The sequence below is a fragment of the Chinchilla lanigera genome, unplaced genomic scaffold (assembly GCF_000276665.1).
Source record: "Chinchilla lanigera isolate Chin_1 unplaced genomic scaffold, ChiLan1.0 scaffold00022, whole genome shotgun sequence".
NCBI classification, from domain to species: Eukaryota; Metazoa; Chordata; class Mammalia; order Rodentia; family Chinchillidae; genus Chinchilla; species Chinchilla lanigera.
The window spans coordinates 2,738,891-2,765,559 of NW_004955423.1; the positions used below are offsets into that span (position 1 = coordinate 2,738,891).

At 41.5% G+C, this 26,669-nt stretch overlaps 1 protein-coding gene across 2 annotated transcripts in view; it reads left to right on the top strand.

The window, feature by feature from the left end:
* The window catches only part of Tgfbr3 (transforming growth factor, beta receptor III), a 191,503-nt gene extending 165,040 nt beyond the window's left edge, over positions 1 to 26,463 (top strand). For both annotated transcript variants that reach the window (XM_005385063.2, XM_005385062.2), the window contains 4 exons: positions 770 to 887; positions 8,747 to 8,788; positions 11,216 to 11,323; positions 22,988 to 26,463. In XM_005385063.2, coding sequence (XP_005385120.1) covers positions 770 to 887; positions 8,747 to 8,788; positions 11,216 to 11,323; positions 22,988 to 23,106 — 387 coding nt within the window. In that variant the 3' untranslated portion in view covers positions 23,107 to 26,463. The remainder of the gene's footprint in view (positions 1 to 769; positions 888 to 8,746; positions 8,789 to 11,215; positions 11,324 to 22,987) is intronic.
* The last annotated feature ends 206 nt before the right edge of the window (positions 26,464 to 26,669 follow it).

Sequence of the window (26,669 nt, forward strand, 5' to 3'; positions counted from 1 at the left end):
TCATACTTTTCCCAGGTATCATGAACCCCAGGCAAGCTCCTTATATGCTTAGAAGCTTAGAAGCAGCTTCTCTCATTGCCTGCACACCTGCATACCACTCCCTAGGACCTCAGTTTTGACAAGCAGGTGACCCTGGGCTGGGGATATGGCTCAGGGGTATAGCACATACTTAGTATAAGCAAGGGCCTGGGTTCAATCCCCAGCACCAAAACAAACAAACAAACAGAAAACAACCAGAAAGGCAAATGGCCTTGAAAAGTTTGATTCAGCAAAGCCTATGCCAGGATGTAAAAAATCAAAACAAACTTGACAACATGATTATCTTTTTGGATAACAATTGTAAAATCTATCACCTTTGTCACATAATACATGAAGTTTCCCACAATCACAAACACTTACTGCAAATGTTTCCACAAAACATTTATATGAAGCTAGTTTTAGTGAAAGGCTAACATTAGTCATATAGCTCGCAGTATTTTTCAAACTAACTCTAAAACTTCTAGTTGTTTTGTGGGAAGAAGGGCTGGGGAGGACAATATTTATAAGCCATTCAGGGAGATTTGCACCTTCCAGTGCGCTGAAAATACCCTAGGCCTGCCTTGATAGCTCCCTGATTAAGGGTCTCTGAAAAACACACAAATCTCTTGTTTTCCTGTGGTACACAGCCGTGAGCTGTCTGATAAGGGGCCGCAGGGCAACTGTACAGGCCTCGCTGGTGAGGGCACTTTCAAGTGACCCCTGTCTCTGTGCTCTGCCCTGCCCTCCACAGTGTGTGCCTCCCGACGAAGCCTGCACCTCTCTGGATGCCGCCATGATCTGGGCCATGATGCAGAACAAGAAGACGTTTACCAAGCCGCTGGCCGTGATCCACCAAGCACAACCCAAAGGTGCGTTTTGGGAGGTTTCCTCAGGGAATAGGGCTCTCGGGGCTCTTCTGAAGAAGATCCCGTACTAAAATCAACATCCAGTTTTATTCAAAAGACGTGTTAGTAACCTTAGAAGAGGATTCTTTCTTAAGGACTCTTTTCTTTATAGCTAGTTTTCCTACTGCCATTGTGACTGAGCGGTGATACCTTTGCAAATTATTTCTCTAAAATATTAGACCACGGTCAAGGTTGTCTGCTGTAATGCCACTGTCTCTTATGTTCACATATGCTTCAATGAGTGTGCAAGAAATGGTTACAGCTGCCCCTGGTGTACTGATGCTTGCACACAGTCCATGGCCCACCTTTCTGTGACCTACTCCCAATAGCAGTGTGGGCTATAAGCCACTATAATGCTTTCAAAATCACAGAAGCCTTTGAGAGGATGTAAGGGGACTGTGTCCATCTTAGGTGTTCCAGCAAGAAGACGATTGAGAACCACTGCCTCAATGCATTTAATAATTCAGTTTTCAGAATTTTACACAATTGTATTTGTTACTTGAAGCCAAGGGGTCTCTTCCTACATGTGCAGAACACCCGTACCTTCTAGGAAAAAGGAGGGAGGTGTCCTGAGAAGTGTGGCATCAGGACCTGGGAGGACAGGCAGGGCAGAGCGAGATCTGGCATGGGTTAGGCCAGCTGATATCTGGGCAATTATAGTGTCCCTGTCTAGAAACAACCTGCACTCTCCAGAAGCATTGCTATCTAAGGGTGTTAAGCTGAGAGAAGACTGGGAGCCTAAAAGTGGATTTTGTGCTGCCAGGGTGAGATATTCCAGGGCTGGGAGCTGCGGGCCACCTCCCCCCACCCTGAGGGCAGAGAGGAGCCAGTGAACAGCCTGGGTCCAGCTGCTGAGCGCTATTACCAGCAGGGAGACCTGCTGACTGCTGCTGACGTCAGATGTAGGTTTGGGGTCCACCTTGGGATGCACTTGTGATGTAAGCATTGTTGCATTGGGGTGTGGCGAGCCTAGACAGTGGACTTGGCTCTGCAGCAGAGAGACCGACCCGAAGTGTGTGGGTCCTGGCGGTTTCTTGTTCGGCTGAGCGAGCTTTGTGAGGACAGCTGTGCTGTTCCGGTTTTCATATGTAGCTCTGGTGGCTTCTCCCCCTCACAGGGTCAAGTTCACCATGAGAGGTAGGTGAAGGTAGGGGCAGGATGTTGGCTGTGGGTCCAGAGCCCACAACTCTGCTCTTGGCTTTTCCGCTGACCGTGAGACCCCAGAGTACTCATTCACCTCTTTGGGTTTCATTTTTGTCACCTGGAAAGGAGGAGTTCGGCCCAGATGACTTCCAGAGCCCTCTCAGCTGCAACACTCAGCTGTGCAGTTGGAAGGAGCAAAATAATTCATCCATTTCCCAGCCATCCTAAGTTGTTATGAGAGGACACGCTAGATGTTTAGTAGTTCCTCAGCAACGTTTTTGTTGTTGTTTTACTTTCATTGGTTGGTTTTCAACCATTTGAAAGTTATAACAGAGAGTCTTTCTTTACATGGATTGTCCAAATAGTAGTTCCTTTTTCTTCGGTTCAGGAGAAAAAAATAATAAATTAACTGTGTTGCAAAGAAATCACAATTAGGCCACAGCTGGCTCTATTTTGTACTATGGAAGCAGTTTAACAATAGCAGCAGCTACCTTGTACTCCATCTGTTACTCTTACCTCTGTCCAGAGAGGTAATTCTGTGGTAATTGAAGGCAGCAGCTCGCTTTTTCCCGTGCCAGACAATAATTACCCATTAATACTGCAGGAGTATAACTTCCAGCAATTCATTCATTCTTTTAATTCTGGTGGGATTTTTTTTTTTTTTTTTTTTAGTAATTTCTCTTGTAAATTAGGTAATTACTTTTATTCAAACTTTGTGTAATTATACTAAAAGTTCACTGTTTTCTTTACATAAAAGTTCAAGAGGAAAGTTTTACCAAGTATCAAAGCAATTTCATGAGATTTGTTGAGGCTAGATTTTAGTGGAGAAGCGTGTAGGTGAAGAAAGTTTATTGCTTAGATTTGTTAAACAGATTGAGAAAGTTAAACTTTAGGCTAGCTTCCCAGGGCAGTATGCAAATTCACTGTCTAACTTTGCACTCAATGGATAGGTTTTTATGGCAGTTTTCAACTCTGTAAGGACTCCTCTCACCTTTTATATTTATTTTGTTTGACTCTAAAATCATTTCGCATCGGGGCAGAACATTGGAGTCTGCACTTTCTCTTCACAGGGAATTGGAATAGTCATTTGAAAAGAGAAGGTGACACTGGCCTAATAGCATTGGCTTATTTGAATAATAAATGGGTCATGAATATTCTTCTGGGGAGTAGGCAGATCACATATTGAGATTAAGTTTTGGGGTACAATTTTCACAATCCCCAGGAGATGCTTCACTAGCCTAGACTACGTTGGTGCCCTTTGAAGGCCATGCCAAAGTGCAAAGCTCCAGGGCTCCTTGCCCATTTAGTTCATCTTGTTTTGAAACTGGTGGGTTTTCTAGGATAGCAGATAAAGGCAGAGAGCCAGGCAGAGAAAGCGATGATCACCACAGCCAGTAAAAACATGGACATCATTCAGGTGGTGTTTTCTTCCCCCAGGGACAGGGAGAATAGGTCATTAAGAATACATAAGTAATTTTGAGTTCTTCTTCCAGGGCACTGTTTGTCATGGAGCACATCTTTACCACCTTTGATCTCAAATCCTTTGGGAATCAATATTCTTTTCCTACTTAAACTTTCAGCAATAAATGAAGGTGCTGGTGGTAATGATGATCCTACATTTATTAAGCATTTACTTGGTACAGGACTCTGTGTTAAATGCTTTATTGGATCATTGTATTTAATCTTCCTGGCACCTCTGTATAGAAAGAAGTTAAATAACCTGCCCGTGCTCAGGCAGCTTATAAATGGCAGGGCTGGGATTCAGATCCACATCTTTGATCCTACAGCTTCTGTTCTTAAACCCTATGCCTCATCCCAAATGGAGGTCCATTCTAGTTTTTAATAAAAACTACCCTTTTCCCCGCTTCAACCCATGTCACACTGGTATTCAAGATACCACCCAAATATTACGGGTGAAAGGAAGGAAGAATTTTGAAAGGAAGATGAATTTTTTTGAAGTTTGTTTTTCTAATGGGTTAAGATGTTAGGAAATGTGTAAACTGTTTCAAAGTGTAAAAAAAAGTGTATTAAAGTTCAGAGAAAGTTCTGTGACTTTTGGATTATAACTCACAAAAAAACCCCAGAAAACATGAATAGTTTATGCATTCTATGGTTTATGGCAAAACAATTAAAATACTTGAGGTGGTGCCATCCTGCCATATTTTGTGAAATTTTTTGAAATACAGTCATGCTGGTACTGTTTGCTTTGGATGCTGTGACCACTCTTTACAGCATTTGAGAACGGTTGGGCTTACACAAATAAAGATGGCTATGCTACGTCAGTGATGAATTTTAAAAATGGTGAGAGGGAGGATAATCTTTCCTCTGAAACAGGGTGCACATATACAAAGACATGTGGACATAAAAGAGCAATAAATGTCCTCTCCCAATTTTCTTTGATTCATATGCAGTACTGGATTCTTAGCAAGTTAAATGTTTGAAATACTGAATTTTCTCCAAATTTCCACCACATAACTTTAAAAAATAAAGGCACCTGCATATCATGCACACTCAGGGAATGTTAATTTCCTTTCCTCTCAACCTCTCAGCCAAAGTAGCAGGGTCTTGGGAGGTGGGTGAGGTGGAAGGAAAAGTTGTGAGTGTGAAATGGAAATTAATCCAAGAGAGGCATTACTTTTTGGAGTACACATTTGATTTTTCCAGAACAAAATACTCTAAAGGACCAGCCGGCTTTTGTCCTCAAGGTAGAGTTGAAGGGGTATAGTGGAACGATAGAAATGTTTCACTGACAGAATAACACATCCAGTCTCTGTCCAATTGGGAGGGTATTACAGGGATTTTTATACTTGTATGTGCTTTGCAGTTTAGAAACTTTCTTGTTTTGGAAAGTTTCAAACATTAAAAAAAAAAAAAAGAGTGAACCATTATGAGCCTACCATCTGGGTTTACCAGCTATCTATGGCAGATCTTACTTTATCACTTCCTGTTGTCCACCGAATTATTTGGAGGAAACCCAGACAGTTAATTTCATCCATAAATGTGCCAGTGTGCATTTCTAAAGGATAAGAAGCATCAAAAGATCTCAAGCAGGGAACCAATGATTAGATCACTTAAGAAGATGATTCTGAAAGCAGCATGAAGGTTGAGTTGCTGGAACAAGCACGCCGTGTTGGGTGTATATATACTATTTATGATTATTTAGTCCACAGTAATGTTTCCTGAGCCCTTATTATATGTTAGGCGTATAGTTGACAGATATCCTATCTTTAAGGCCTTTCCAGCCTAGTGGAATTTTTCTTGATTGCTACAGCATCAGCATTTTGGGCTAGGTACCTCTTTACTGAAGGTGGGGGACTGTTGTGTGCATTGTAGACCGTTTACAGCACCCGCTAGATGCCAGTCACAACCCTGGTAGTTGTGACAGCCCATGATGTTTCTAGACACTGCTGCATTTCCAAAGTGACCCCCAGGTGAGAACCACTGTCTAGTGGCAGGATACAGATCAGTGGACAGGCCTTTGCAGTGCATGCCATAGATATTGAAAGAACCCAAAACTAAGAGTTCAGAAACAGTGAAGTTAGATTAGTAAAAATGTGTCTTCAATAGGGTCCATACAAAGCTTCCTGAGTCTTCAGGAGCCTTTCCCTCCCCATGTTTCCCTCTTTGCCAAATGTCAATAGATGTGGTACCAGTTTGACGCCTTGTTTCCCTGTAGGCTTGCTCAGGCCTATGGTGTTTAGAACTGAACGAAAACTGTAGGCCAAAAGCTGTGGTTGGTTACTCATGCATAACCCCAGGAATATACCATTTATGAAAACCATGCCTAACAATCTGAGGAAGGAAATTTTGGTTGTAGAGGTAGACCAAAATTTGCTCAGAGTGTATGAAATGATTTAGTTGAGAATGTTGATTATAGCTTATTCTTTCTGCAAAGAAATCTATTAAAATTCTCTCTGCAGTAACATCTAGGAGCCCTCTCTTACGATCTTCTCCTTAAACCCAAAGTAAATATTGTTACCTCCACTCTTCCTTTCAGTGTGCCAACTCAATTATAGGGTTCTGATGGAGGTGAAGCCATTTTAGTTAAACTTGGGGGTGGGGTTAGGGGGTTCAGGCACTGAAAACTTAGAGGATAAAAATCCTTTAACTTCAGCTCTGCAGCCTGTGCTTGTTACTGTTTATGCATGGTCATGAAGAAACTTTACTAGAGAGAAACAACTGTTTCTGTTTAGCTCTCTGAGAAGGCCTCTATTTGGGGTGGGGAGAGATTAGATCATAAGTCCATTAAGAATTTTAAAACAGTGCCATCCATCACATAGGCCTGGCCATAAAACCTACATTCTTACATGTGAAGTCTCTTTAGGGAAGAATCATCATTTTTAAACCACTTGGGGATTCTGAGTGACAAAGTTGAACCACAGGCGGTCGATTAGATGGAAGTCTTCCCAGAAGTGTGTATACTTCTCGCATGATGCGCACCATTGAGACCTTTAAATGCCTTTGGACTTAGTTCAGTAAATCAAACTACTATTTCTTGAGAGTGGGTGAATTTTGTGGTTAGATACCCCTGCTTCTTAGGGCTTGGAGAGTTTAAAATGAGAATAATAAGTGAAGGTTTTTTGTCAATTGGTGAAACACTCTCCAAATGTAAAAGTGTAAGGTGTCTCAACTGTTACTGCCTCCAGCAAGGCTGATGGGACCAAACTCCCAGGAGAATTTTATTTTGTGGTTACTGTAGGGAGTATGTGTTCTACAAACAGTCCTCTCTCCTTTCCCCTGTTGACCTTCTTTATTTTTTATAAACATCAGTGTGCTGCTGCTTTTTCGCAAGTTGTTTTCGCTTCGCCTTAGATTTAAACAGAAGGTGTGTATTCCTTCTTTAGTCAATAAAAGTGGAGATGAAAGAGGGAGAGGCACTAAACACATACTGCTTCTAAACTCTACAGAGAAGGGTACTTTTTCTAGAAGGGGCCAGAGAGAGAATAGTTTTCATTTGTGGCACACACAGGTCCTCTCTCAACTGCTCAGTTTTGTTGTAGAATGAAAGTAGCCGCAGACAATATGTTCAATGTGGCTGTGACCGCATCAAACTTCATTTTGGATTGAATTTGAATTTCATGCAAACTTTCATGTATTTGCCAAGAAATAGTCTTCTCAGGCCAGATGTGGTAGTGCACACCTGTAATTCCAGCTCGCAGGAGGCTGAGGCAGGAAGATTGCCAAGAGTTAGAGCCATACTAGGCTACCTAGTGAGTTTAAGGCCAGCCTGAATTATAAAGTGAGATTTTGTCTACAAGAAAAGTCGTTGTCTTTGATTTTTAAGATATTATTTCAAAGTACAAAATCCACTCTTAGCTCATGGGCCATGGTGTCCTGGCCCCTGGTCTGTGCGGTGTTCGCTGTTGAGGATAGCGAACGCTGTGTACAAGCAGTAACTTAGCCAGCGTTCCCTGGCTAAGGACAGAGCGACACTCAGCTCTCAGTCACTCAGCTCACGGGGCAGGAGTGGTTCCGTCCCTGCCCTGATGTTTTCCAGCTGTGACCTTGGGCTAGTCCCAGGATATGAGTCCGCCTCCCTCACAACACTGAGGTGAACCCCAAATGAAATCTTGGCTGGGTAGCACTTTAGGAACGGGAAACATTCTAGAAGTATTGAGACTCACGAGTGTTTTAATAGTTTTATTTCCTCCTTTTTCAAAAAGTACATCAACATTTTAATTGCCCCTCACTAACAGTTCTGGAGGCACTGTTCTACACCAGCCTGGGCTCTGAGGGTACATGGATGAGTAAGAGCTAGACCTTGCCCAACAAATCTGGCAAATTAGGTTGTAATATGACGCAAATATAACAGAAGAGGGGTGAAATGAACAGGGTGGGAGAGACCAGACCTGCTGGGGGTGGCTGGAGCTGGGGAGGGTCAGGGAGGGGCTCCCAGCAAACACTGCCAACAAGGCAGGTCTGGAGGAAGAAAGGGTGATGACATGGAGCATCATGGGTAACCTGGGGAGTATAAATAAATTATGAGGAGCTCAGCGTGGGTAAAGGACCTCCTCAAGAAAGCAGGCAGGGAATACTTCGTATCTGATGCTGAACAATTTGGATTTTTTCCCCCTCTGAACAAAGAAGAGTCATTAAGGGGTTTAACTTGAGCAATACATGATCTGCTCTGGACTCTAGAAAATTCCCTCTGGGGACAGATGTGGAGGAGGAAATATTTGTGGGGAGGTGGTTGATGGAGACAAGGGGGCCTCTGTGGCAATGCAGATGACTGATGAAAAGGAGCAGAGCTATAGGACAGCAGCCTTCCAAGGACAAAAGCATAGAGACGCAAAGTCTGTAAATTCCTAGCAGTATATTTTAGAAGTAGAATAATATTGTGAATACAGCAGAGAGGCCTGACATTAAATGCATTAGATCGTATTGTAAGTAAATGTTAAGGTACACACACAGACTCAAATTCCCTGTTAGGTGCTTGCCTTCGTATTTTCTTCAAGTTGGAAAACCTTAACAAAGTACAGTGCCTAAAATTTATGGGTAACCCACATTGCAGTTCTGACTTCTAAAGACATTGACTATGCCTTCACAAATTTATTAGTAAATCAACTAATATATATTTACTAACAAATACAAAATGTTGACTTCTGTTGAGATTTTAATGACCTTTCGCTTAAATCTTGGTTTCCTCATGGAATGCATTATGACTTATGCTTTTGTTTCAGAAAAAGTTCCAAGCATTAAGGAATCAAATCCAGTTCCTCCACGTAAGTCTTTATGCAACTCTTTCAAAATAAGGCCTCCTGGGCTTTTCTAGGATTGAGCTGGTTAGTGAATACTTGCCAAACTCTGAGTTTTGATAAGGAGACCTCTGCTCTTGTTCTCTTTTCCTCTTCCTTTTTTTTTTCTATTTTCTTTTTTCCTTTCCTCTGTCCTTCCTTCATCCTCTTCTTTCTTTTTTCCTGTCCATATTTGACACTTCAGAATATTAATTTCTTAGCCCATTGGCACGTGTGGCGTGAATGGGAGCATGGTAAACTTAGTTTTAGAGAGTTAAATTTGTTATTCACGTGCTTGTATTGGTTGTGATCTGAAAACATTAACATACAGTTGTGGCTTACTTTAAGTGGTAGCAGCAGTACTTACCTGCTCAGTGAAGAGGTGCTAAGGGATCTAGTTGCAGCATGTTCAAGACCATCTCTAGGGGGCTGGGGATTTAGCTCAGCGGCAAAGCGCCTGCCTGGCAAGCGCAAGGTCGTGAGTTCGGTTCCCGGTACCGGAGAAAAACCAAAAAAAAAAAAAAAAAAAAAAAAAAAAGACCATCTCTAGTCCAAGGGGTCTGTTGTTTTAGGGGTTTTTTTTCAGACTGCAATAATAATAATAATAACAACAATAATAATGATAATAAAACACAATACCAATTACTGCAGAATGAGTTGAAAATCCTATAGGTCGATTTCATCATTTTGTACAGAACTATTAGGAAATATTTTAGTGAGTTGCCCCTAGTTATTACTGGCACGAGTCAGTGTTCCACCCTGGCTCTTGGCTTCCCACCCAGAGTTCTTCTGCGTAATTTGACCTTGTGTGGAGAATCTGTGCTTTTTCTTTTCCTTCTCTGAGATTCCCAAGATGAGTCTCCAGGGCTGACCCCATCACGTGTAACAATCAGTGTGGAGAGTGCCATATCAAGCTCTTTACATACCATTACCTCGTGGATCATTTTAATAAGACATAGACCAGCATCATGATCTCAGAAAGAGAGACCCATGTGGATACACATTTTCCTACACTTAATCTGATTTTTATAAGTGACATTTCCATCTTCAGAATTTTAAAAATATTTTCACTAAAAAATTATAATCATAGTCCATCTTTGCATCTGTAAGCATAAAAGGTCAAGTTGCCTTTTAATATCTGTTTTAGGGACTGGATTAAACGGGTTGATGGCTTGGCTCACAGTAACCGCCATAGATCTCTACCCAGTTCTTATTCCCCCTGGGGGACCCTCATCTATTTTACAGTCTTATTTTGTATACTTTCTGCCTCTAGTAGGTAAAGTGATCTTTTTCACAACTTAAACGAGCACAACAAAGGACACAGGAGTAGACGAGCGGTGACCAGAAATGGGAGTTTGGGTCATTCCTCTCTCCCCTGTGACGTACTTTCCCCAAGAAGACTCAAGGGTCAGATTTGTCTACAGCTGAACCTTTTAGATTGATGTGAACTGAAAAGCAAAAATTTAATTTATATAGAGATCAGATGGGGTTGATTCTGACTGGAGAGGAAAGTTCAGGCCATATGTCAGTAGTGGGGAGATCTTATGCCTTTAGTCTGTATTAAAAAAAAAAAAAAAAAAACTTCAAATTTTTATTCTGCAGAACTCTTTTCTCCCTTAGAAACTGATTTCAACTTTTTATAAGTGACTCAAAGATAGTTGTCTTAAACCAAAGGAAATATCATATTTCTGTGGTCTGGAATTAATTTCACATATAAAAATCTTTGCCAAATGGACAGACAGTTGATTCTGTTTATATATTTTGCTGACCATGAAACTGATGTCACTGTCCACTGAGAAGTAATTTCGGTCCCCGTCATAGAAAGATCACAGCTGGGAAAGTGTTAAAAAGCTTTTGCTACCTAGTTGTGAAGATTGAGGGTTTAATCGGTAAATGTTGTAATGCACAGTAATAGTTTATTTTTACTGTTTTCTTCGCATCTACTTTTATCCGTTGTACTTTTCAATGTTAAAAATAGTGTGTATACTGTGTGTATTTTCTGTGCCACATGTTTCATTGTTTGAAGTGTTCGGTGAAAAAGAGGCAATCAATCGCATTTCAACAGTGGATGTTCACTTTATTTTCCAAAATATCTTAACCTGTGGATTTTCAGGCTACCCTCCATTCAAACAGTAGGTCCTCAGATTGGGGCACTGAGACCACAGGTTTTTAAAATTAGTTTGTTGTTCGAAATAAGTTGCAGACTGAGAATATTTGGAAAGCTGATCATTTTTCCTTTGACCAAAAATTTGCAAGTAACAAAATGCAGTGTGTTTTACTGGGACTCTTATTACCGTCTCAGATTTTATTAGCTAGTGCTAAGCTTTTATGACAGTGCCTGTAAAATAAATATAAAATTGCTATGTATGATGCAGACTAACATAGAGTATGTACATTGGTTTCCCTCTCTTATAGAAATTTTCCATGGTCTGGACACCCTGACCGTGATGGGCATTGCCTTTGCAGCGTTTGTGATCGGAGCACTCCTGACGGGGGCCTTGTGGTACATCTACTCCCACACAGGTTAGTGTGACCGTTCACCGTTGCTTGTTGCATGTCCTGTGTGCTTACCGCACAGCAGACACTCGGTGCTGTGTTGGATGAAGGAGTGAAAGAAAGCTCATTCCCACTATTTTTACATTTTTGGCATAAATTACATTTTTTAAAAGTGCAATTTGCTTTAAGCAATGGTAGAAAAGTAATATATAAACTATGTTCATGACAGCTGTGATTTTGGCGTTTGGCTTTTAATGAAGCTGTTTTGTCATTAAAATGTAAAGAACGTTCGTGCAGATAAACTGGAAATATAAGCCATTGTCCAAAGCTAGACTTCAGAGTAGACTTACAGACGTGCAAGAAGGGAAAAAGGAAGCCGGGAGTATATTACCACATCTGCAGTATTGAGCACTGTCCATCAAGTGCCTAGTCAGTGACTTAAACTAGAGTTTCTCAACCCTTCAATAAGTCTAAGGCTCTCATATCTTTCTAGAAAGCGATTTAAATTTCTAAAATTTATTTTCATGAATTGAGGAAAAATGAAACTGTTTCAACAAAGAATTTTACTTTTAAGCTGTGTTCCCCCAACCCCTAAAATTGTCGTGTGCCCTGGCCCCCTCCCCCACCCCCTCTGGAAAGCCCCTAAGGTTGAAGCACACAGGCAAAACTGACAGCCTGTTCTGGTGCACGACAGAGCACGGGCCTAGCGGGGGTGGGGCCTCACTTTGGTAGGGGAGGAACCTGTGGATTGCCTTCTGTTCCTTCTTAATTTCTTTGCCAACATGGGAAAAAAGAGCACACGTTTTGAAGCGTCTAGAGAACAAGCTGGCCCTGTTTGTTCATGGGTATTTGTGGTGTATACTACAAACCTGGGCAAACTCTGATCAGTGAGAGGTAAGGGGCAGGTCTAGCCTGTGTGCAGAACTTCATTTCGTTTTTCACTGAACCAATGAGTGCTATGATCTTGTGCTCCCCTTGGGCCATTCAAGTAACCCAGCTGAAAGGAGAACCAGTTAAAGGCAAGAGAGCCGCCAAAGGACGTCTTGGGGCCTGATATCTTAGTTCTCTTGATTGCTAGACAAAACCTCAAATTGTTGAGAAAAAAAAAAAGACACATGATCCAGAGATCCTGTGTTAGTAAAAAACCTCAGGCTGTTGTTCATGATTTTTTTTTACCTCTATTACTATAGCCCACGGCTAAAGTATCTATGACACAAGGAGAGGGGCAAACTCTTGCACCTGGCATAGGAAATTCATCCAATACACAGCTAACGTCTTGGCAAAAATTTAGCAGAGTTTAATAGTGGCGCTTTGAGTCCTCAAATTGTTGTTCCTATTAGGCAAGCTTTGAGTGAAATACATTTCATATGAAAGAGAAAAGAAGACTCTTCAGTGTAATGATTCTCAGTATTATATAAACGTCTATGAATCAGTTTAGGAGCATGCTTCCTCGTGAGCAGTTTATAGAAGAACCAGAAGACACAGCTTTTAGCAGAGCAGAATTTATAGTGTAAGTAATTTTAATCACAGAAACACTGACATGTTCAGATCTCAAACTAACAGCTCTTCAAAAGTTTTTCCAACCCCCTGTGTGGCTGAGAGGTCCTGGGGCCTTTGGCAACCTCTGTTGTCTGTTGAGAATGAACTTGAAAGTACTCCAAGAAGACCGAGTAGCCCTAAGGATTTTATATGGGGGCAGTCACCCCACAGAAGCTTTCCATGTGTCTGTCCAGCCATTGACTGGTCATAGTTACAGCTGCGCTTGGGCCAGGAAGCCAGGTCTAGGCAGAGTAAAATATAGGGCAGCCAAATGGCACCCATGTGGGAACACACCCCGCTGACCCCTCCCCACCCCCCATGATCCTGGACTCTTCCACAACCAGTGCACAAACCTGCTAAAATGCAAAGCTTGGTTTACAGCACATGGTGAGGGTCACCAGCTTGGAGGGTTGTTGTTACGGACCCCTTCCCCTCCATCCAGGGCTCCAGAAGGAATTTTAGTATAGTTAATACTGAGATAGGTTTGTAAATAGATTAAAGAAAAGCCAAGACCTACCCAGTGATGCTTTTTAGCAAAATAGGCCAGTTCAGAAAGTAACAGGTTTATAGACACTATCACTTGGGTTTAAAATTTGTTGGTATCACTTATAAGACAGCTTCAAATTTTTTATTCAAAGCTATAGGCTCTGGTTCATTTTAAAAACTGCTCATGAGGAGTACCAGGGTCAGACAAGCATGAAGAAAGCTTATTTCAGAACCAAATGACAGTTTCTTTTCAGAACCCCCTTGGTTTCTTACCTGGGTCAGGGGGCAACAAGTTTAGATGAGTAAGGAAGGACTAATGCAGTGGCCAAGGGGGAGTGATGAGAACTCAAAAACTGACGCAGTTCATTTGATTTCCATGGTAAGCTGAGTTGCAGGACTCAGACTTCATATAGTATATTTAGGGGTCCAGGCAGCACCTGCCTCTGTGTCAAGAGCCACCTTCATTTGGTTGGCTTTCCCTTTGCTCATGTTTTCCACTCTGCCTGCAGCACATGGCACTACACCAGATTACATACTCAGATTGTGAATATCCGCTTACATACCTGGAAGTTGTGTTGGTCTAAAAAGGTAGGGACCCAACTTTATAATATAACCTCTGGGCAAGTGAGAGATACCTCTGTAAGGCAATATTAATTCTGTCTGGAAAACTTCATTTTTAAAACTTACGTCTCTCCCAAGATGATGCAGAGAGAAAAGGTGGTTGAGAGTAGAAATTTGCCTGCCTAGAGCCATAGAAGCTTTATGGTTCTGGGGAGCCTTGCTACTTTAGGGGTCCCTAGCCCCTGGTTCATGAAAGTCCCTAAAGTAGCAAAATTATATCTGTTGTTTTATTGAGGACACAAGCTCTGTTTTTTTAGAAAAACTTTAGTTTTATCAAAGTAGCACAGGCAGATAGTCCAAAGGCTGAAATAGTTCTATGAAACTTGTTATGAAAAAGTCAGACCCTGCTGGCCTCCTTCCCTTCTCTCCCTCCCTAGAGCACCATCTTTTTACTCTTAGCTGATCTTTTTGGCCATTTATCCATTTCTCTAAATAACACGATATATTGCTGCCTTTTGATTTTTCAGTTTGGGACCTTTTCTGTCGACTTCCTCCAGTAGAAAATGAGGGTTTCCTGTCTTTTACCCCTGTCCCTAATCATGTGTTCATTCCCCTTTTGCTCCCCTTCCCACATTGTCCTAGTAGAATTATACTGAAACTTTGGTTAAGATTTATATTTACTGCTTAATTATATTATTACGACAACCTAAGGCTAATCGCAATTTAATCAGGTAAGATAACATTTCTTCTATGTGTCTTTTAATTTTCCCTGAGATTAATAGTCTTTCCCTGCCCTCTCACCTCCTGGTTAGATTTTTATATATTTATCATTAATTTATTTGCTGACTCTGATAGTTGTCTTAATTTCCCCTTCATGTTCAGATATATCAGGTATTGCACTGACTGATTCCTTCTCTTTAGTAACTCTTTTCTCGAGGCTTTCCTTACCTGCTTCTGTCTGAACTAGTGCGCTGTAAGTCTAGACACTTTTGTCCTCTGTCCTCTCTTCCATCATTATTCTAGGGGATCTCTTCACTTTCAAGTTGCAGGTGTCCTGTATCCTGTATCCCATGCCTTCCTCCTTCCTGGGTTAAAACTTAGAAATACTTTTTACATCTGGCGTGTCTGAAAATATTCTCATGTTACAGAAATACTTTGCAGATAGTCTGGCAAGGTGTAGAATGCCTGATTATAAATAATTTTCCTTATGAATTTTGAAAGCAGTGCTCATTGTCTTCTAGCTCAAGGCTGATCCCCTTTATAGGTGACCTGTTTGTGTCTTTGTGAAGGACATTTTACAAACATAAGATCCCTTGACTTATGTGTATTTTCATGCATTGTGCTTGGCTTTAATTGGACCCTTTCAATCTAGAAACCCATGACCTTCAGTGCTGAGATATTTTAGAATCCATTCTTCTTCTCGTCTTCATCTTTAGTTCTCTAGTGAGATTTTAATACTATTTTGAAAAATTTTAAAGTCCGAGAACATTTTTTTCTAATGAATTTCTTTTCTTAAAAGAATGTCCTGTTCTTGCCTCCTGGGTACAGTATCTTATCTTAACGTAGGATTATTTAAGAAGGACGAGGTTCTGAGCTTGTGGGTAGGACTGTGAACTTCTCTAGGGTATCTGACCCAGCCTTTTTATTGATGAGCCCCTAGTGTTGCCTCCTTGGAACTTTCCTCTTTAGCTTATCAGGGTTTTCATAAAACAAGCCTTTCTGCATCCCACCTGGAAGGAGTAGGTCTGGCTACTGGGAGACCTTTTTAATGGGCACTGATTAAAGTAAATTTACAGGGTAACACATTATATGTGGCAAATAGACATCAGAAAGCAAATACTCAGACTTCCTGGGTAGAGCACGGTATTGGCACTTGTACTGAAAGTGAATAACCAAGCACATACTGTGTTTTGGAGGAGACAGATTTTTTCACTGCCACTAGAGACAAGGCCGTCCTGCTTTTGCTGCTGTCAGGCTGAGCAAATAAAGCCCAGTGGAACTAAACACAGTAGATGTTTACTTAATTCCCTTTTGTGAGTACAGTTCTCTTTCCCTCTGAGACCGTGCCTGGTGCTGGTCATTATGGAAACACTTGGTCTCACCGTCTTCAAAGGGTAAACTTGTGTATTCCTCCTGGATGAGGGTCCCAGCCCAGTGCAGTAAGGGAGGAGGTTTTGAGAAATCTTACTGCTTCTTACGTAGGCATTTGGCCAGCTCCACTGCTTTTAGCCTTCCGTTTACCCTCTCTCCCAGAGGTTCCTGATGTCACCTGACTTTTGGGGAACACTGTCAAGTAAATTGCTTCTCAAGTTTTCCCACTGTTGCCTTGAGTTTGACTTTCATGAATCTGCTAGGTCCGTTACCATTCACCCATTTCTTCACCAGCTTCTAGTATTTTGTTGTTGTCTTCACTTCTGTTATTGTTTTTGTGGGTCTTTGCTTTTTTTTTTTTTGTCTTTTTGAATCAGGGTCTCACTATGCAGTTCCTTGCTTTTTGCAAATCCATTTACTGTCATTCTGGTGAGATTTAGGGCGGGAATAAAGCCATGTATGCATCTGAAGCACTGTCTCTACACTAAGTCCTGCCCTTTACATTTCATCAGTGACTTACACCAGGTCCTTGGGAAGTTACTGGTCTGTTTCCTTTTCATGTAGCGGGAAACAGGCCCAGGGAATGGATGTGAGTACTCTTCTTTCTGCACGTAGAGTCCACTCTCCTCTTCCTATCCTGTGTCACAAATTCAAAGGGCACGTAGCCATGACACCTCACCTTTTTTCTTGTCAGATAGTCAATCTTTAGCTTAACACGTACAGTAATACCTCAGTTAATGAATGCTTCTGTTTGGAAACAATTTGTTTTATAAACAAGAGCGTCCAGCACAATTTTGCTTTCGATGGCAAACTCTGCATTGTGCATTAAACATGACCAGGCCCTCTTCCCCACCACAAGCACAGCCATCTTCCCCAAAATCGTAAAACAAATTCAGTTTGTAAACCGAAGTACCACATTGTATTTGATTATTCTTTTTGCCTCTGTTTAGTATCTGGTAATTTTTTTGTTTGTTTGCACGTATATTCATTCATGGAATTCTTTTGAGGTGTCATTAAATGCCAGATACTCTTCTGGGGACTGATAGCCTGATAGTGAACAACAGAAGCCTTGCGCTTGTGAGTTCACAGATAGTGGGAGGAAGAGAATAACCAGATGGGTGGTAAACAGTGGTTCAACTGAAACCCAAACATGGGCACATAGGTCAACTATTAGGAAAGCAACAATTTAGTGAATTTTGACAGAAGGATAGAGAACCGGCAAGATAAGTCTCATTGGAGCAGGAGAAAGTATTGTTTGTTCTTAAGAATTAAATTTCTTGTAAAAATTCCACAGTACCTGAGGGGAGGCTGAGAAGGAAGGGGGAAGGATCTGAATGTCCAGAAGCTCAGGGACGCGCTCTGCATCTTGGGAAATAAGACACAGGGACAGACCCAGGAAAGCTGAGAGCTCTTAGCCCTCTGCGTTTAACTGGAGCATTTGAGTGACAAGTGAGCAAGTCCCGCTTTCTTTACAGTCACAGAACTTTCCCTCTGATCTGGCTCATTCTTTTCCTTCTTTTGTCTTCCACAGTCACACCTTAGCCTCACTTTGCATTCTTTCTCTTGTCCCCAGGGCGAGGCTGGGAACTCAGTGAGACCTCAGGTCTCTAAAAACACTGGAGCCTCCAGAGATGCTCCTTATTAAAAGCATTTAACTGACTCAGGTGGACTTTAGGTATGTGCTCGGCTTCTACATGGAACATAGTGTGTTCAGGGGAGGCTTGCTGAGTACAAATCTTGAGGGATTGGCACCGGCACACCTAATTCAAAATCTCTACACTTTATTTTGCCCTGTGAAACATAGTTATTTTGTCTACTCTTAGATAATTTTCTAGTCACACACCTGAGCAGGCTTAAATGTCTTACATTTTTATAGGACCTTGAAGTTCGTAAAGCTCTTCGTATGTGTTTCTTGTTTAAGTCTCACCCCTAAGAGCCCTGTGAAGTAGGGGTCCTCTCTGTTTACTCAAAGGGAAATTTGGCTAATATACCTGGCTTAACAAAGTAGTGGGAAAACTGGCATGCAGGCCGCAGTGGGCTGTTTACATCATTGAAAGCTCTAAAAGGTTCACCATCCTTGAACTAGAGCTTCAAGTCCCATTCCTGACAAGTAGCCCACACCTAGAGGTACAAACGTATGTATGAAGGATGGCCTTTCTTTTCCACCCAATCTTCCTATTCCTTCTTCTTCTTCTTCTCCTCTTATTCTTATTGTCAGAGTTTAGGTACATTCTGCTTAAGATACAGAAAACCAAAGGTGGGTGCAAACATGTCGCCATACTGGACTACAGAAAGAAGCAGCAGGACATTTTGAAAGATTTTAATTCCCACCTTGAAATATTATTCCTTGGCTTATAACACTTCACCTACTCCTCCTGGAGGGTTTTGCCTTCAAAAGAAAGCTCCTTTAGCTTAAAGAGTGGAGAGGAACCGTTACTGGAAGTGATAAAAAGTGACTGACGACATTGCAAAATTGAAGATAGCTCAGTCTGCCGTCCTTTTGGGAGTTAGGATATCATGAAACCCATGTTAATTGGTGAAAAACTGCAACACAACACATAGGCCTACTAGAATATCTCCTTTTCTTTCTGGCATCAAGGGATATGAAATCAAAATCACCCCAAGGCATATGGTTTTCAATCCTGTGTGTAAATATCTCCCAAGAAAGGGATCCCATAAATTTCCTCTGTAACTAACCAATCTTCATAACCAGCAAGTTCTTTTCCATCTCACCTATATCTCTGTTCCTACCACTTAAACTCATTTTCTTATGCTCTGCCCTCCAGAGAGAAGAAAAACAGCTGTCTGGTCCTCTTTGTAATAATCCTCATGGGCAGTATTTGCAAACAGTTTCCTTTGGATTAGTCTAAATTCTTCTCATCTGTTTTGTAAGCTCTTGCATTTTCATTGTTTCCCTGTACTGTTGTTTCTCCAGGGAGCCTTTGCACGTCACTGAAATTTTGCATAAGTAGTTTCTTCCCTAGACCCTGCCACAGGGAAAGACTTAAGAGATAAAAACCCAGTTCAAAGTAGATAACCAAGAGATGGCAGAAATTCAGATGCGTGCAACACTCTCCCAGGCTAAAGAAGTAAAACAGATTTTCCATTAAGAAATATGTTTTTTCTGGTTCTTAAAACATCTCTTGGCACCATCTGGGCTCAGCCACAGGCTCATGAGGTGGGTGGATTAGACCTTGCTGTCCTCATCTTCAGCACCGCTCCTCCTCCAGTACAAGGGCCTCTTTTCCCTACTCACTTTCCCTCCTCCCCAAATAGTTCTTCCCTCAGTGTGGTTTGAGATTTGAGGAACAAAGTGAGGCTGAACTTACGTCTCTGAGGGCCAAGTTTGATATTTGTCGGGAAGGAACCCCCCTTGAACTTCTTCCATTTGTTAACTGGGCCTCCTCTGCTTAGTCACAGGTCCTGCCTGCTGGTCTCCTCTAGAAGTAGCCTGGCTTTTCACCCAAGGGGTATTTTAGAGAGAGGTGGTGCTCCAAGCCACCCATGCCACTTGGATGGAGAACGGAAAGCCGAAGGACCCATTTCAGAAATCCCAGGGGGCTTGCTTTGGACACGGAAGCACTAGCCCATTAAACTGACTTCGTGACGAGTGTCTCTGCAGTGCTTCCATCTGACAGTGAAAAGTCCTTTTCTTAATTTGGCCCCAAAGTAAAAGTGGTTTTTTTCTTTTAAACTTGAAATATTGAGAAATCTTGTGTTTTACACGTGAAAATAACCACAGAGGGGGAAGGGATCATCTACACTGAAGGGAATTTCAACATTTCCAAACAGGCTGTCCTTGACACTATTGTATCGAAGTCTATAGAATATTAGACGACTGCCACTTGTCCACCTGGATGAAACATCCTGCAGTGCTGACTGTAGGGGTTCTTGGGTTGTTTTGTCTGGGGGTTTGCTTTTGTTTTTTAATTTGTTTATTGGTACATTTTAGGTATAGATAATGATCACATTCATCATAGGCAATTTGTACCTGTATGTGACATAACTGGATTCTTTTTATTTTCCATTCCCCTATCCTCCCTTCAACCCCTGTTCCCTCCATATTTACAAAAGCTTTGTTTGTGTTTTTTCCTTCTTTTCTCTTTTTTTTTTCTTTTTTGGGGGTTTACTTTGAGTAATGCATTGCATTACCATGACAAAGGTTTCCAAAACTCTGGAAGTTGAAAGATCTCTTTTTAATGGACACTGATTAAACTAACATGGCAACTAATTATATTTGGCAAATAGATGTTGGAAAGCAAATATTCAGACTTCCTGGGCAGGGCATGGTTCTGGCACGTTTCCTGGGTGTGACCCCAGGACATGTCATGTTCTGGAGAGGGATTTGCTCCCTGCCACTTAGAGGCAGCAAGGCTTCCTCCTTTAGGTGCTGTCAGGCTGAGCAAATGAAGCCTGGCCAAACCAAAAGGGAAAGAGTTGGCTTACTTTTGGTTTTTCTGATGAGTCCGTTATTTAAATGGGGAAAGAGATTTCAAAAATGTGGCTCTTATATAGCCACATTAATCCTTTTAATAGATAACGTGAGGGTTCAGCTGAGTATGGATCAAAATATGAGTTGTAAAGGGGCTGAATTTTTTAAAGGTATATTAAGAGTCGTTAAGGTTTTTGGGTGTGTGTGTGTGTGTGTGTGTGTGTACACATCAAAAAAGGGGTTTAGGTGTATCTATCAGTAGTAGAGTATGTATGAGGGCCTGGATTTGATCCCCTTTAGAAATAAGCTTCCACTCTAGGGAAAGTAAATTTTCAGCAGAAAGTTACTGCTATTGAGGCAAATATCTCGTGCCTAATTACATACACACATGAGGAGTAGGGACTGATGCTGGGGAAAGTCCAAAATGCAGAAAGCATACAAATACAGAGTTGCTGTACTTCTCGGGAACATGGATCCCTTTCCCTCTCCATCTCACCAATCCCAGGAGAAAAGACAATTAGAGGAAACACATGGGCCAAATATACAACAGACATATAAATGCTCTAAGGTTGATGTAAAAATGTGTGGAGCTGTGGTTCATAAAAAGGGTGGTGGAGAAAGCTGTAACCAGACCCAGGGACATGAGCCGGCGCTGCGTTTTGCAGAACTGTTCGTTTGGCAGAAGCTTTTGAGGGGCCCCCTAAAAAAAAATGGAAGTAATGGGCTCAAGTTCCTGTACTTGAGGGCAGAGGCTTTGCTTGTGTGTTTTGTTTTAATGAAACAGAAGGGAGGGTTGCTTATCTCTGGCTGATAGATGTGCATTTCAGCATGACAGGAAAGAGGAGGCTCGTTCATAAACAAGCCTGGCCCTTTGGGGTTTCCTGCATTGGAGGGGGTCACTGCTTATGAGTTTATAAAGTTTATGCTCTGAGTTTTCAAAGAAAATCTAGTATTTTACTGGGAGCCCTGATCACTTTTCCCTACCTAGAGCCATTTTTTGAGGGTTGCACTGAGGCCAGTTTTGCTGGAAAGGACTAACTCCAGGGCCTTTTGGACGCTAAATGCAAACCATGTGTGTGACCTGAGGTTTCCTCCCTCTCCACAGCCCTGTACATTTGGCACAGAGAACGGGTTTAGCTGAAATGCAGTGGGGTGTGTAATGAAAAGTGGGATGCTTAATATGTGAGAAGATACAGTGCATTCAGTAGTGAACTTCAGCACGAAAGGCAGATACTTATAGCAGTCCCTGCAGTCCCCCTGTGCACACAGCTAAACCCCTTCCCCAAAAGGTTTTTCCCATAGCAGCCCTTTCCTAGTCCTATTCCTCAAGTAGGTTGTGCTTGGCACATGAGGTTCCCTCTTGCAGCTAGGGCCATATCCAGACTTTACCAGCCCAGTTTTAAACAAACTATTTGGAAAAAGGCCCCAGGGGTTGGGGGTGTGGTTCCTGGCAGACTGCCTGCTTACCATGCCCAAGGCCCTGGGTTCAAGCCTTAGCACTAAAACAAACAAACAAAAAAGGTCCCCAAGCTGCCAAGTGTCTATTATTACAATTTAAATACTCACTCTCTTTGATGGCTTGTGTGTAGATGTCCACCCAAACCCTCATGTGGCGATAGGTGGAGCTTTTCAGAGGTGCCTGGATCTAGGGTGTATGATGCTGGGATTACATATGATGCTAGGATGAAGGGTGTATGATTACTAAATTAGTCCACTGATTAGTTTGGCATAGTTCTAGACGTGGATAACGGGAAGGCCCACCATGGATGTAAGAGCTACCTGCCCTAAGGGTATATAGCCTGGATAGAATATAAAGAACAGAAAGTAGGCTGCTATCCTCACTTGCTGCTTGCTGTTTTTGCTGCCTTCTGCCTGCCATTAACTCTTTCTTCTCTGTGATGCCCTTTGGCCATGTCACTTTGCCATGGAGCCAGCCGGTTATGAACTGAAATCTCTACAAACTGAGCCAAAATAAACCTTTCCTCCTTTAACTTTGGGTACTTTGTCTCAGAAATGAGAAAAGTAACTAAAACACCCTCCAAACTCTACAATATCTTTGAGAGAAGATGCATAGTATTTTCTGAACACCATCAGTTGGCTCACACAGTCCGGATGTTGGTGATATCTCCCAAGGTTGTAGGTAAAGCAGGAGGATCATGAATTTGAACCTAGCCTGGACTACTTAGCAGCTTAGCAAGCTACTACAAAAAATAACAACCAAAACAAAATTGGGGGAAGCTGCCTGAGATATAGCTCAGTGTGAAGGCTCGGTGTCAATCCCAAGTATTGTGGCGGGCAGGTCGGGGGGAGCTTGTAGGTCCTGAAATCCAAGGAATTTGTCAACATCAACTGTCTGAGTTCTTGGCTACTATAAATGCCCATTAGTCAGTTGAGAAATCTTCCTCCTTGCTCCATGCAAATAAACAGAAAAACCTTAACAGTCAGCATAGACCTGGACTAGATGCTTCCTCCCCACAGCTGCGAAAGGCTCAGATAAAATGGCAAAGCAAGGGGTAATGTTCTGTGCTGCAGTGTACGTAAAACCGATCTTATTTTTTTCTTTTTTCAAAATTTAACTGCAGGGGAGACAGCAGGAAGGCAACAAGTTCCCACCTCCCCACCGGCCTCGGAAAACAGCAGCGCAGCTCACAGCATCGGCAGCACACAGAGCACGCCCTGCTCCAGCAGCAGCACCGCCTAGCCACACCCAGCTGGGCCTCCACCCCGAGGGGAGAGGCTGACACTGATGCCGCACATCCAGATTCAGAAGGCTTGACTTGGGTTCCCTTGTAAAGAGAGAGTGAATTTCAGTGTAAAGATTACCTGTTATATTCACCCCTCATCATGGCCGATAGAAATATAACCCCTGGATCTCTGCAATGCACCAATTCATGTAGAAAAGCTAAGGTGGTGGCCTTCTCCACTGGCCCCGCCCAGGCTCGGGGGTTTTCAATGTGAAACACATGCCAGTTTTTAAAATGCTGCTTTGTCCAGGTGAGAACATCCATAATTTGGAGCCCTGAGTTTTACCTACACTCAAGGAAATGGTCAAAGGGTAATAGCTAGACAGTACACCCAGTGAGAAGTGGCCAAAGAGTCTTTTACATCTGAACCAAGATATAAAACAAAAGAAATGCTTCGAGGCTTTCTCATGCACCTCAATGCCTAATCTGCACCCCATCTGAATGACACTTCTGTGGCCACACTCGGTGGGGTCTGATGTGTGGCCTGCTGGGTGCTGCCCTCAGGGACTGCATCCCTCCACGTGTCAAGGCAACATTCCTTTCTTGTTCCCTGGGCCAAAACCAGTGCTGATTACCTTGTCAGCTTCTTTATCGCCCCCGCACGTGACACACACTGACTAGAAACATGTCTTAATGCAAATTTTGTCTTTCTTAGAGGTATGTAGAAATTGAAACTGGCCAAGATCTGGAACTGCAGATTTGTACACTTTTTGTTCTGATAAATTAATATCTAAATTGGGGCAAAATTCAGTCATAAAGTTGAGTCATTTTCAAGGTGATATATGTATATGAGTATGTAAGTACAAGTATATAATATGTCATCTGGCACATTCATTTCCTTAGTTGAAGTAATCAAAACAGTTGCAGTGGCAGTTGTGCATAATAGCAGCTACTTGCCAAGGTGGAAGGTTCACAAGTTTCCCTAGCAAGATCCCATGTTAAAAAAAAAGATGGAAAAAGATCCATTCCCATTTTGATAATGTCTGCTGCTTCCAGAGTTGGAACTTATTCTTAAGTAATATTTTGTAGAACGAGCATTTCCATTCAATACTCATCAACCTTTCTAATAAGCCCTCGTATGAAAAGCAAACTCTTATGAAATGTGAATGCCTGGTAGATCCTGTTGGATTCTTATTGGTGTCACCAGTTCTGCCAGGACACTGCTGAGCAGGGGGAAAGTGTATTCAATTGGTTTGCTTTTGTTCTCTTTCCTTAATGTATCCAAACTTAAAAGGATTTGAAGTGAATTTCGTTAAGTAGATAATACGATGTCACATTGCAGCTAAAAAACGCTCAGTGATACCCGTATGTTAAAAAAGAATACCAGAAGGGAATTTCCATGCCAAATCATTTACTACTGACATTGCACATTACATAGAATTCTTTTTCCATAGTCCTCCCCCAGCAACTTATTATTCCATAAATAGAACAGGTTAGATTCTGTCCTAAAACACTCAGAACCAAATTCCACTGCCTTTAAAATATAGCAGTTGTACCTGGTCCGCTGTGAATGGAACCCTACATAGGAAATGTTGATGAAACTCAGAACCTTAAAGCAGTGTCTACAAGGCCAACAGGTGGATAGAGATGGACAATCACTACTACACAGTCATTAAGAACCATTGACTGGATGGATGTAGACATTCGAATGGGATAATTTTAACCAAAGCAGACTATTTAGCAGCTGAGATTTCCAGGCTATCTACATTGATATATTGAACATTGTTTTTAGATTTTCATATACATATGAGGACAACACAAAACAAGGAAAATGTTTTCCTTTAATTTTTTAACATAAGGGTATCATAGCAGAGGGCCTAGATTACGCTACCTGTGTTTGAAAATAATGCGCTTTGCCTAACCTTCAGCAGAATGTATTGTTTTAGCATATTCTATGTATAAAAAAGTTTAAAGATGTCTTCAAAGAAGACTAGAGTCTTTAAGTCACTTATAGCTATATTTTACTACAAAAATTTGTGTATAAAGATATATTTAAGTGTTTTAGATAAATTTAAGTTACTCCATATGAAATGTTTAATTTCAGTTACTGTGAATTCTTCGATCAGTTCTTTCCTTTAAAAAAAAACCCTTTCCATCTTTTAAAAAGAAAATTAGCTATGAGGAAGTATTAAAAGATGCATTTCTTAGATGGTAGGGTTCAAAACTTCTGTAATATATTTAGATGTATATTTTTGAGAGAGTTCCTACAGTGCCAATGATTTTATAAATAATTTTAAATTAATTTACAAATTTATAGATGCAAGCCAAAATATTTTTTAAAAAGAGAAAAGAAAACAATCAGCCTTTATTTGTTTGGGTCTCATTGTCAGAAGTACTATTCACATAGAGAAATTCATATTAACAAAACTTAATCGTATATTGGAGAGTAAATATCCTTAAGTACTTTTTTTTAAATAGGGTGTTTCTCCCTAGCTTCTTGTTACAGCACTTCTGATTGCTTCATCCTCCACAGTTTTAATACAAAGTACAAGCTCTACTTTTATAACATGTTCTGCAAGTTTCTTTAAAACCGTTGTTATATTCCAGTTGAACTCCCTTCCATCAGCAAAGCCTAATGTTATTTCTGCAGTACACCCATAATCCACAAGGCCCATTTTGTATTTTGTTTGTTGATACTGAAGCTATTGTTGAAATGCTCTGAATTCCACCACAGATAATCTGTGTAACACCTCTAGCTTTCCACTGTGTAGGGTTCACGAGCTGTTCCTCTGTACTTTAAAAAGTCATCAATTTCTTCTGTGTAAGCTGTTTTTGTAGCATTTTCTGAACACAAAATGCTCTTTTCCTTGTCTGGCAATATGATTGTAAATCTATTTCCTGCGTGTTCTAGGCAGGTGTGACTGTGCGTGTGTGTGGGGTGCGTGTGTGCCTACCAGTCTTTTTGTACTGTAACTACCTCATGGTTTGAATGATGACTGCTTACTGCTGGTTGTGTTAACAGCACACATTTTGTTGGGCGAGTCCTAAGTGTGGTTTTTTCCTGTTTGTTTTATCTGGGGGTTGTTCATGATACTGACAGGTATTTTTCTAAAAATGACCATTATCAGTTTCAGAATACAATACTTCTCTCTTCTGGTTTTTCCTGAATGAGCCTGATTTTGTTGCTGTTTTTCATCACCTATGAGGGTAGAAAGAGTAACCCGAAAATCCCTGTGGCCAGTTTGAACACCCCTGTTGTAGTCTTTGTTTGGTGTGTCAGCAACTTTGTGAACGTGCTTAGATGTGTAGTCTTGATAACCACAGTTTTAAGTCCTTTATCTGTGCATAATAAAAAGATATATATCAATTATGAATATACGTCTTGTTTGGTCATCATTAAATTCTTCTTGCAGGCTGATATACCCTTTTCTCTCTGATTTACATTTTCTCTCCTATTTACATCGCCTGCATCAACTGTGCTGATGAGGGGAGGGTGGGCAGAGCAGAGGGAAAGAGCAGCTTTCTGGGCCTTCTGTCAGTCTCCTGGAGTCAAAGAAAGAAGTAATATCTATTACTCTCC